General features: G+C 37.4%; 1 protein-coding gene across 2 annotated transcripts in view; it reads right to left on the bottom strand.

Annotated features, from left to right (window-relative positions):
* Nucleotides 1–13,073, bottom strand: part of LOC109073574 (kinesin-like protein KIF26A) — a 47,547-nt gene that overhangs the window by 22,137 nt on the left and 12,337 nt on the right. The window contains exon 1 of one of the 2 annotated variants that reach the window (XM_042746524.1): nucleotides 1,299–2,146. The exons of the other annotated variant lie outside the window; for it this stretch is intronic. Within the exon in view, the coding sequence (XP_042602458.1) occupies nucleotides 1,299–1,315 (17 nt within the window). The 5' untranslated portion in view covers nucleotides 1,316–2,146. Of the gene's footprint in view, nucleotides 1–1,298; nucleotides 2,147–13,073 lie in introns of those variants that run through there. 2 annotated transcript variants of the gene reach the window in all.

The following is a 13,073-nucleotide window of genomic DNA, read 5'->3' as shown; positions in this document are numbered from 1 at the left end:
GCATGTTTAAATGGGGGACAAAGCACACTTAAGTTAGCATTTTTAGATAAATTGCAAAAACTTTACTGACATTAAATATATCTAAGTTTATATATTTTTTGCATTATTTCATTATTTCCTAAAATATTATATATAGACACACATTTAAATAAAAATGTAAAAATAAATAAGTGTTGACAGCAGTGCATTTTGTATACTCACCAAAGCCAATTTTTATTCTCATTTGGCACTTGTCAAGTGTTAATTTTGGACTCTGGGTGTGAATGAGGGAGAGAGACTGAGAGTGAAGATGAAGAGCTTGTAATCGGGGGCATAAGAGGTTGCAAAAAATACTTGAGTGAGAGGAGGAGGGTTTTATTAATGTTAAACCCACCTATGGAGACAAAGCCTCTTCTTTGCCTCCTCCTCCACACACCTCACCTATTCACACACACACACAAGCATACAGCGCCTCCTCTAACATAAAGAGAAGACCCACGCCCACACATAAGGCAGAGCGTCGCATTCACCGCGTCTGGCTGCACGACAAATGCTTTACAAGCTCTTTATGAAGCACGACACAGTAACGCACACACAAAAGATTGAGATATCAGACTGGAGCGAACAGAGGTGAGTGACCAGAGTGGGTGAAAAGCGGCATGGTAGAGTGAGCTTCGATACACTAGGCTGGGCTTTATCTAGATGCACCCACCTGTTAAATCTCCCTTCCCCGCCCTGCAGTGAACAGTCTCCCTCTGGATTTGCTGTTGCTGCTACTAGTTTTACTGCAGGTGAGGTTTTAGGGTTGCAACTGAGAGCAAACCAATGCAGCTTTCTTTACTAAAGCACTTTTATAACCTTAATTAGCTTTTCAACAATAGAGCAGAATGTTAGTTCACCCAATAATGAAAAATTATATTAATTTACTCACCCTCATGTAATTCCAAACCTGTATGGATTTCTTTCTTTTATAGAATCAAACAAAATCTTTTTTTTTTTTTTTTTTTTTTTTTTGAAAAATTATCTGAAGTGTTGTTTTGGAAATACAGTGAAAATCAACTGATTGACAAAAAAAAAAACCTGAAACATTATGAATATCTTTCACAAATATCTTTTGTGCTTTACAGAAGAAAGAATGTCAGAGTTTTAAAAAGAGTTGAGGATGAGTAAATAGTGACTGCATTTACATTTTATCCAAATAAATCCTAGGAATCAAACCTAACATCCTTAGTTTGCTAGAACCAGTTAAACTACACAAACCCTACTGAAAAACGCTTATAACGGTCGATTAACAACTCAAAAGAGTCCACTATACTTACAGTTCTCTCCAATCCATTATCTCAGTTCAGAGGTTATATCATCACAGCGGTGAGAAAAGCAGCTTTTTAACTTGTTCATTCCAGACCCCGGTAAGAGCACTCCATGGCTCCCGGCACATGTGAGAGTGAGGTGGGGCGGGTGCGAAAGGCGGGCTGGAGACAGGGGGCTAGAGGTGTCTGCTGGAAGACGGGGCGATGTGATCACTGTCACTATCATCAGGGGTCCATTTCATGCAAATTCCCAGACGAGGAAGTGGATACAGGTGCGACAAGATGAGCGCAGCGAGAAGCAGATGTCAGAAACGCTCATTATGACCCTCAAAAGTTTTCTGCAGAAGGAACAGGTACGTGGCACTCCTGCAGAGAAGCATTTTCTGCCACACTCTAGTTCCATGGAGCGAGTCGCTAGCGATTGACTTACCAAAGTTTAGCACTTCCGTTCACCTGCCGGAAAAGTTTGTAACCCAAAACTGTAATCAACTTTTCACTTCCCTCCAAGGCAGCCTTCACTTCACCTCTGCATCGAGGCTGGGCGGGGGCACGTCATCCCTCTCTGCTGCACTCCTTTCCTCCACTCTTTTGCGCTCCTCTTCGCCACTCTCCCAATGACAGAACTCCCAGGGAAGGCAGTGGAAAAGGAAAATCCCCTGGGATGAGGGAAAAAGGAGTAGATTCCTGCTTCTGCTGTTGCTGGGAAACCCTGGCAGAAGTCCAACGGTCCTCTCCGTCTACGCTCCGCGTCTCTCTCAATCTGGTGAGTCGCTCTCACCTTCTCCCTCTCGCTTTGCTGCACTCGCTCTCTCCCTCTCCTCTCCTCTCCTCAGCCCAGCCCCCTTTCCATTCCCCTCCCAGACACAGTGTCAGTACACAGCTGCTGTGCAAAGCGCCACTGATAGGCAGCATGCTCCACACACACTTGTCTGCACACACACTTTCTCTCTTTCAATCACACGAACACACTTCGCTGACGTGCAAAGCATGCACTTTCACACACACTGGCATGAATACTTCATGAGTGCAGAGGAGCCCCCTTTCCTCATTCTGCTGGACTTCAAAGAGACTGAGTTAGTGTGTGTGAAACAGAAGCAAGGAAACAGTATAATAAGTGTCTTCCTGCTCTAACACATGTGTCAATCTGTTTCCTATTATTAACATTACAAAAAGAAACCAAAGAGCTTAGATGAAACTTATAACAGATGATACTGTGACAATAGAGTGATAATTTGAAAGGATAGGTCACCCGAAAATTTCATTTCAAATCTGTAATCTTTGGCTATACAATGAAAGTCTGTTTTGGCCATGCAAAGAAAGTCAATGGGGTCCAAAAAAATAAAAATCTTTTTTTGTGTTCCATACAGGTCATACAGGTCTGGAATGACATGAAGGTGAGCAAATCGTCTTTTTTTTGGGTGAACTGTTCCTTTTAGGAAGGTGATTAGCAGAATACAAATAAGGGCTGGTTGGATGGATGGCAGCACTGATGGATAAATCAATGAAGTAAGATAAAATAAACAAAGACTGCATGCGGGCTGAAGGAACAGGTGAGCTGCGCGATGTTAATGAGGACATTAGCCCGCAAGCAAAGCTACAGACCTGCACCGCTTTCACTAATAGTCAGAAAAAAATGCTGTTAACTATTAACCATGCAGACCCTGCCTTTAGGTGCTTGGGGAAAAGAAGTGTGCCAATTAACATGTAATATTTATGTGTGTGTGTGTGTTTGGAATGATGAATTGGTGAATGAGGTGGAATGAACGAAGAGGGATGTTCTGTTCCAACAGAAAGTATGACATATAGCCTTGCAGGACTTAGTCTGATAGCTTTGCTCAATAGTAGATTCACCTACTCTGGGTTGCCATTCCCTCAGCAATATGTAATATGGCCATTGGTCAAGCTGACAATGCAATAAGCTCAGAGAGTTCTGTGGTTTGTGGGTTGGTGAGTGTTTGTTTTGGTGTTTCTCTAAACTCTCATTTCTCCAAAATGTATTGAACTTTCCAGTTTTTGTGAGTTTTAAAAATAACTCAATATTCAGCATTTTTCATCCACAAAAACAAAGATGTGACAAAATGATTTAAATGTCAGCTGTAGCCCCTTTTACATTTTACTTCTATAATTTGATTTATTTGTATGTGAAAGATATTGGATATTCAGGAGAAAAAAAAATATATGATTTTCTGTTTTTATTATTAGGAAATTGTTTGATTGAGAAAAGTGGGTGCTGCATACCAATTCAAGAACGAAAGCTAATTTGCTAAAACAATACTTTAATATCTATTGTGATAGAGGGGTTATTACATTTTAAACATGTAATAAGCACCAATGAATTGTTCACATAATACCAAATACCCTACTGTTTAAAAGTTTGGGGTTGGTGAGATTTTTTTATGTTTTTGAAAGCATTTATTCAAAAATACAATAAAAACAGTAGTAATGTAAAACACTTTTGATCCATGTAATGTGTCCTTGCTGGATAAAAGTATCAATTTCTTAAAAGCACAAAATCTTACTGACCCCAAAATATCGAACACTAGTGTACATGTATTTCATGCTGACAACTGGCTTCTTGCCCAATGTACGTCAAGCAAGAGTCAACTTTGCCACCTGGTCATTAGCTAAGACAGCCTTTAGGTTTCTTAAGGACAATTTGTCACCAATCTCCTTAATCCACTAGCAGCCTATGTCTTGAAGCTCATTATGTGACTAGACGTCCAACATGTCCTTATTTTCTCCCACTTCATTCCTCCCCTTATTCTCTGGAGCAGTCAACTGTTCAGGAAAATCAGGCAAACCATGGCAGCAGATAAATCTAAAATTCTGACCATTAAAAAAAAATCAGGTGATATCACTTATGTCAGACATTTCTGCAGCTGAAAATATAGAATAGGCAAGAAGTCTTTGACCCAAAATACTGTTGAGCCTCAATATGGCTCTTTTTCAAAAACAGAATTCAATTTGAACTGTAGCAGCTTAAAATCGCAGGATGGGATAAAAAGCTATTTATCTAAGAGAAAATCTTCTTACAGAGTTTCTTTCATTTCAAACTACATAACTCATATAACCTTCAAAACTCCAAGTCATTTTAAGGCAAGGCTTTGTTGAGCCAGCATCAAAGTTTGCCTTGACAAACTTAAACACACTTTCTTAACTGTGGTTTCAGTTATGCCGAGTTCACACTGCACGATTTTAGCCCGATTTTTCACTCGCCGACAGGTTTTGCGAAATTGCCCACAAATGCCAGAAATCGGATGCAAATTGGTGCTCATTCATGCGAGTGACAATCACACAGTGTGAAATATCAAAGCATTGTGAAAAATCAAGCATTTTCCAATGAATTATATTTCAAATATCTATCAAAATCCCACACTGAATCAATATGAAGCCAGTGGACATTGAAAAAATGTTTCAAATGACTTGAAATGGGAATTCAGATAATACAGGGCAGCTGGCTCTGCAAACTGAAAGGCTGCTCTTAAACTGAAGGTTTCTGCTGAAGAACTTCAGCAAAGATAACTCAACAAGCAGAGAACAATTTAAATATACCTTAGACATTTAATCACTGTTTGATTAGTCCTGTTTGATTATAACATTTTTTGTTTTCCCAAAGTCATCTGTGACATTCTGGCTGGTAATTATTTGTTACGTTATGGCCAATAACCAATAAATGACCATTATTCAAATGCTCAATTATTTCAATGGGAAAAAATGTACATTATGAAAAATATATATTCATTTTGAGATTGCTAAAAAAAAATTATTAAAGTTTAACAAAAATGCATTATCTGCCAGAACAGATAAACTAGAAAAAAAATCTCAATCAACAGATAATTAATACAGTATGGATATACTGTGCATTCCTTATCATACAGTTTCATAACTGTATTACTTATTTGGGAGATGCATAAACAGCATGCACATGGTATCTCTATGTCCTGCAGTCTGCAATGTACAATATGTTAGTGGCATTCTTATTTAACATAATACTCTTTTCATGGATGATCTGCTGCTGTACAGTGTTTGGTATTCTTTCACAATGCATTTGTGACTGAACAAGGCTAATCCACTATGCTGTTTCTTTCCTATAAATCTCAGCGAATATATTCAACCTCTTAAATTATGAAAACACAGTCATCCTCCTCAGTCATGGCATGTAGGGTTTCTTTCATTCCAACTATATTCCCTTGGTAAGAATCAGCATGAAGCCACTGATTCATATATGAGCCACCATTGAGAGGCTTCAACGCCTATGGCTAGAAAAAGATCAGCTTAAAGGGCACCGTGGCTCAATAATTGCTGTGAAATCTAAATAGTGTACCCAAAACACCACGACATCACTCAACACCTTCTACTGCTTCCCGACACCTGTGTTACCTGCTGAGCTGCCGTGTTCTCACTCATTCAGCTCTTTGTCTTAATGTTGTATGGCAGCTGCTTTGAGCTCCTGTCATTATTGACTTGGGTATTTGTGAACTGTGCACCACTACCTTGCCCTGAGGGACACAGGAGCTTTTGTCATGTAGTGCCAGGGGGCTTTGCCTCCACAGATGATGGGGCAGCTCTTTAACAGCATGCTAGCACATCTGAGTTTGCTGGCAACTATTAGCATACACTCAGCCTAGCAGAACACATTCAGTTTCTGTTGCTGAATAGAACAAAAAGAAAGTAGAAGCCACTAGGAACCCGATTCCAATCAAAAAATCCCGTTCAATATTTTTGACCAACAACAGGTTGAGCAGTTGTTGGAGGCATCAGGAGCTACTGGGGCTCAGCTGCTTCAAGGATATGGCAGCTCTACTGATCGAAATCCCGAATCTCCCCCGTCTCCCCCTTAGATATAATATGGAGAAGGGGAGAGTTCAGACAGTGGGGTGGAGGCACAACCCCCTTCATTTTCAAAGGAATAGTGCCCAACTGGAAAACATCAAATAGTCCAGCTCAGAGACTCAAGGATCAGCTCTGTCAATATCTGCCTGCCATGTGTCCTTTATTGTTTTTCCTCCCCTCTTTTTCTACGCTTTTGAATGACAATGAAGCTTCATCTACTATATGCATAAAAAAAACCTCTCAAAAGGAGGTTAAAATGCAAAAGTAAGTGGTTAAAAATGAAAAGCAGGTAATCTCCAGTGATCTTATTAGCATTCGTCTATGATGGCAGAGTGTGAAATGAGAGAGGCAGGATTAAGGGGATACCTAGAAAGCAAAGAGTGCATAAAAAGTGGAAGGACAGAAAAAGTGTTACAGAGATAATGACAAAAAGAATTTCAAATAATGCTGATCTGAATGATAAAAATAATTTAAATAAGGTCAGACTTGTGTTCATTTTAAAGGCATAGTCCACACAAAAGTACTCCCTCTAATGTCATTCTAAACCTGACTTCTTCAAATAAATTAAATCATACCCAACTCATCATGTGATTTCAAAATGTAAAGTAAAAACAGCCTTTATAAGCAGTCTTCATCTCCTGCGAGTTACATGATTTAAAAAAGTAACTTTAAATAAAATGAAGCTCAGTGTTTGTGAAAGTACAGGAAGGTTATTGTTAGCAAAAATTCATAACATCATCTTCATAATTCTTGAAAAATTTTCCCCTCCAGTCTACTGTTGCACTTTAAGGGCTGACCTGGAAAAAAAAACAGCGTTGCTGCATTTGTTACCAATATATTCTCTTTCTTTTCCTTTATCTCTCATTTTCGCAAACTTTGTGTTGAGATGTTTCCACTGTTGATTCACCTGAAGTCTCTCTCTCTCTCTCTCTCTCTCTCTATCTATCTCTCTGTCTCTGTCAGCTGTTTCCTGAGTGTCAGAGTTCCACATACTCACAGACTGATGTTTAATTACCACTTAGACAGCATCACCTATACATGCCTATACATACAAATACACTCACACACACATCTGTGCGAGTACTGCGCTGACAGGCAGCGTTGGTGCTCAAAGCACCTGAGAATATTCTCTCTGTAAATAGCATTTTAAACAGACTTCATGTCATGAGCTACTTACTGCATGGAAACGAGGGATGAGGAAGGAGTGAGAGAGCAAGACAAAACAAGGCTGGAGGAACAAGGCTTGACAGGGAGTGATTGTGGAGAGAATTGAACGAATGAGAAACAAAAATAGAGTGATGCGGAAAAAGAGAGAAAATGTGAGCTATTTCTCATCAGACTTTTACAATTATTTATTCAACTCCATCTTTCTGTGAACAAACTGGGTCACAGGCTGAAACTTTGGCCCAGAATTGTCAACACAGACTGCCAGACCAGAGATATGGCTATATGCCCAACAACAACAAAACACACTCGACCTGAGAAACAAAAGCCGACACACAATACAATACATCCTCATCAGAAACATGATGAGAGATGAGAATGAAGTGCCTAGATTAATTCATAAAAGTAACTGACTGCATAATAAATATTGATCCCAAATTTCACGGAAAGCACTCCTAGAGAAGTGTTTTTGTTCTAATAGTGGTGGTCAGCACTGAAAAATGATACTAAATGCAAATAAAAAAATGCAACTAACCATATAATCAAGCAAAGTAGTAAATAAATGGGCTTATCAAACTTTACAAGAAAGGAGAAAACTCTTCTCATAACTTTGGCTATATCCAAGGCCACTGCATTTTTAAATGATTATTTCTACACATTTTTACATATTTGGGTGTAAATTCATCTGTCACCTGGAAGAAGCTTTAGCCACATTAGCCAAAGCAATGAAAGTTAAATAAAAGACGAAAAAAAAATACCATAGTTTATAGTAATGTTAATAAATATTCATATTTATTATAAATAGATACGTTTACTACTACACACAATCCATATAAAACAGAAATCCTCTTACATGCAAAACACTGGTCTTGTGATACAATTATTGTTACTCTTTTTGCCTTTTAAATTAAGCAAAATGGCACCTTTTTATGTATTTCATTTTGTAAGGGATCTTAGACAGTTGATAAAAAAAGATTCTGACCCACTTTATATTAAAGTGGGTCTTCGCTATGTACCTACATTTTAGGTAATCATGTAATACAGTGCACTTACTGTGTACAAACATGTTTTTCCATTGTGCTTATATTTTAAAAATACCTTTTGTATATATCTGTAATTAATTTCTCTAGTTACATCTGTAATTACACTGTCAACCCTACCCCTACACCTTTACCCACCCTTAAACATAACCGGACCCCCAATCCTGGCCCTAACCTTAACCATATCCCACCTCGATAGCAGCAAAAGTGATTTGCAATACAAAATCTACACAATAGGTACACTGTACCAAACAATTCATTATTTTAACGTAAGTACATTGTAGTTAAATACACCAAATATAAAGACTCCAACCAAAAAAAAAAAAAAAAACCTTCAGAGAGACATTTTTTTGCCAGTCCATTTATAAAAAATAAATAAATAAATAAATAAATAAAAATTGGCCAGTATCCCTTATAAAAAAGAGGATGTTTTACAGTTACATAACATCATATTTTATATATTATATATATATATAGTTTTTCAAGTATATGTATCTGTACTGCAGTAGAACTGAAATCCTGTTTTATCGACAACATATTAATAATTGCAACCATTTTTAATTTCACTGACAGTAAAGCCTAATGCAAATTGATAACAAAACAGAGAGAATACAAAATGAGGAGACTAGCAGTAAACAATGTCAGTTTATATTACGGAAGCTTTGTATTTATACTGCTATGCTGCAGTAAATCTTGTTGATTGAATTTTGTATTGAAGCTTCAATGCACCATCGCAACAAATTTACATATAAGCTTTTGCCTTTAAGAAGTTCTGCAGGTTATAACTTTTCCTAACCGCGATAAGCTGAACACATTTCTACAAAGTGCATATACTATCACACAAAGAGAGAGAGAGGTTATTGTAAACCTAAAAGCTTTTGTAAAATCAGGTAACAGAAGTTGTTAAAAGCAGAAATGCGTGTTCAGCCACATCAGTTACATGATGTATTCCCGACCCCTGCATTCATTACGAGCACTTTCATTCAGCGCAAACAGGTGTCGGCTCTGTTGTTCCCTGACGATTATGCATTTCAGCACAGCAGTCAGCAGGACAATAATGTGGTGCATGACTCCAGCAGATAATACACACTCAGCGTGCCGATGAAAGCCCATGGAACAGCACATGAGAGAAGCTCTCAACCACAGGGCGACATCAAAGCCGAGGAGAGACGGTCCTCATCCACAGGAATAGAGAAGCCACTCTGCTTTTATCTGTAAATCTTTAAAGGCAAGATTACAGCTGGCCTTCAGTCGTAAAAACCCACTTGTTCCTGGTACTTGGTTTTTGCACACCTCTGCACAATTCAGCATCATGCATGATGTGAAGTATATCACACACAATACATGACACATATATGTTTGCTATAAAACATAACACTGATCTGCTATATTCAGTCGTGATCCTAAAGATCATCAGAGCTGAGTGCTCACCTCTTCACTTAAGGTTATGCTGTGCTATTTCAGAAAATAAAGAACAACTTTATACCTGTATAAACCTCCAAGGCAAATCTGTGGGTGAGAATGTGTGTGTGTCTGTATCTGTTCTTACACTCCCTCTGGCGTGTTTACTAGACTGCCACTTTCATACAGATGAGAGGAAGGGAATCTGTCACAACAACCATCCTTGATCTGTATCTGTAAGGGAAACAACTGGGGTTAAAGGTCACAGAAACCACAGTATGCCTCCAGAGTCTCATGCTGAATTGAAAACTTTTATTCGCACAGACGCAAGGCTTGGATGGCCCAATAGGAATATAAGAATATAGGAAGCTCTAACTAGGTCATTCTCAAAAAATTTTGACTTTCCAAATAAATTAATAACTTATGAATTAATAACTTCTTCAAAATGGTGGAAGAATTTTAGCCTTTTCTTACTCTGAACTTTGATCGTAAGTACTCTTTGTATTTTTAAAGAACAGGTTTGATAATAACCATGACATGGAAACAATAATTTTTTTTTTTTTTATAATGTGTAATATTAATTTTGTTTATTACTAATGTATATTACTAACTATTTTTTTGTTTTTCGAATAAATAAATGGGACATGTTTTTTTTTTTCAGGCCAGGTTAAGCATTAATGCTAAAACAAAATGATTAAGACAGAAAACAGATAAAATGACAGATAGAACATTGAAGAATGACATATGGAATGATAGATAAAACAATATAGATAGAAAGAACGACAGACAGAACGAAAGACAGAACGACAGATAGAACGACAGACCAGTAGCATGATAGATCGTATGACAGACCATATGAAAGACCACTAGAAAGAAAGAAAGAAAGAAAGAAAGAAAGAAAGAAAGAAAGAAAGAAAGAAAGAAAGAAAGAAAGAAAGAAAGAAAGAAAGAAGAAAGAAGAAGAAAAGAATGAAAAACAATAAAACAATAAAAAAGTCAAAACTTAAATCTATGACCAAAAACTTAAGGGAAATGTTTGCCACCATATTTTGAGAATGACCTATTTAAGGAGTCTAGTCTCAAGTCTAGTCTTCAAACTTACTAGTTGTACTGATCCCATCCTGTCATTCCCCTTAAAATTGTCAACCAAGTTGACAAATTGAATTTTATTTTTTACTTTTAACCTAATCCCCTTAACATCCATAACATCTTAGCACATTTGCAGTTTTATTGTGTGTACAGTAGATTTACATATCATCTATGGTCCCATTCTGCTGTAAGTACAAACAAATGGAAAGCTGATACTAAGGAAAGGAAATATATAAATATTCAGATTCATTTTTAACAAAACATGCCTTCAATAGAGGAAAAAAAAAGCAACAGGGGGTCCTAAATTATATGTTTCTGATCACCTCTCCACCTCCTCTCTCATAATTATTTTGCCTTTTCTGCCTCTCTTTCTTTCACAACTGTGCAACCATGGCAACTTGCTTTTAAATACCCTGTGTGAGGTGTGAGCTCCAGGTGGAAGTCAAGGCCAGGGAGAGGACATGAGCCCAAAGCCTGACATTTGAGCTGCTCTGACTCGTATAATTGAGGAAAGCATGAAAACATTTTGCCATGAATATGGATATTTTGCCACAGGCAGTCTAAGCAATATTCAAAATGTCTATTTGTCAGTCGTGCCTCATTTACATAATAGCACATTCTTTCATTCGCAGGATTTTGGACTGACTGGGTGTACACAGAAATCACTGCCAAAAGCTTCCCTTATGACCCACCTTATTTATCAACCACTGTGTGCACTGGGCCTCAAAAAGACAGATGTGCTTTAGCTGACAGTGCATACTAATTCACTAGATTCGGGTCAACTCAAATGGAAAAAGATTAGCGGTAATACCTAATGATGCACACAGAAGCACAGGTCATACAGTGATCAATGTCTAAAATCAATGGCATGACTAACCCACTGCCTCTTTATAACTTTTTTTAAGGGAACATAATGGCCAAGGCAAACCCCCTAGGGTGATGTCTGTCAGTCATTTACAGAGGGTGGTACTGAAGGTGGTGAGATAGAGATGAGGAGCGCTGCTGTCAATAGGCTAATTGTATGCAGTGTCACACAGCAATTAGTGTCTCGCACTTCTGAGCATCTCATTCTATTCCCAGACATTCGGTCACAGACACAAACTCCTGCCTGTGTTTATTAGGTGAGCCACTGTTGTTGATTGTTGCTTTGTCTTTTTGTTGACCAAAATAATGATGACAAATAGAGAGACAGAATTCTTTATATCTGTATCTTTTTCATCCTCCCCTGTGCACCTGAGAACCTGCCTCAGTTTTTGATCAGTACATTAGTGGGAACCAAAAGTATGAGAGCATATTAGAAATATGGGATTCAAAATTCAATTTAAACCTGCTAATAAACAAAATTTTTAGGATTTTGACTTTTTTTTTTTTTTTTCAAAAACGTAATGAAAAAGAATAGGCGGTATTCGGGTAGACACGATTAACTGGTAGAAATGTGTCAACCCGACTATCGTCTCTATCACGGTTACATGCTCAGGTGATGTTGCTGTGTGACGTGATCACGAAAACTTATCATTTGCACGTTTCAAGCATTGCAGTTTAAAAACAAGTAATTTTAAGCCGTTGAAATCAGCAGCCAAAGAGAACTCATTTCGCTATATGTGCGTGTTGTCTCAGACACCATTTCTGAGTGGTGTTAGACAGGCGCGCAAATGAAGATGGTGCTCAGTTCTTTTTGCCGCTTTATAGGCCTTGAACAGTTAAATACACACACTTGTATGTGTCAGAATTCCTCGTAAACACAGTAATTTAGCTCTTAAGTGAAAGCAAACAGCTGACAAAGAAAACACTTGTAATCTGGGCAGCTCTTAAAGTGACAGCAGTCTAATATTCTTGCTGTCTGTCATCCTTGTTAATCAAATAACAAAAGAGAGAAAAACTCACTGATCTTGACTAAATCACTTTTGTAACTTAAATAAGAAGAAATATGCATTTGATTTACAAAGTGAAGAAAATGCAGCGTTTTTATACATTTCATTACTTTATACAATGTAGCATTTCATTTATATATATATATATATATATATATATATATATATATATACAGTATATATACACATATATATATATATATATATTATGTATATATACACATTATTTGTTTATATATACTTGTCCTATTTCATGTAATTCGTTTTTTATTCTTGTTTAATCACTGTCTGTTTACTTGTCTTTGGTGAGCTTTTTTTCTCTTTTATTTAGGATAGTACTCGTTTTTGTTTTTTGTGATATTAACACTGGTGACAAGATTTATGAA

The sequence above is a fragment of the Cyprinus carpio genome, chromosome B20, assembly GCF_018340385.1.
Source record: "Cyprinus carpio isolate SPL01 chromosome B20, ASM1834038v1, whole genome shotgun sequence".
NCBI classification, from domain to species: Eukaryota; Metazoa; Chordata; class Actinopteri; order Cypriniformes; family Cyprinidae; genus Cyprinus; species Cyprinus carpio.
Note: the sequence above shows the minus strand (reverse complement) of the source record. Positions and strands in the feature narration are given on the sequence as shown.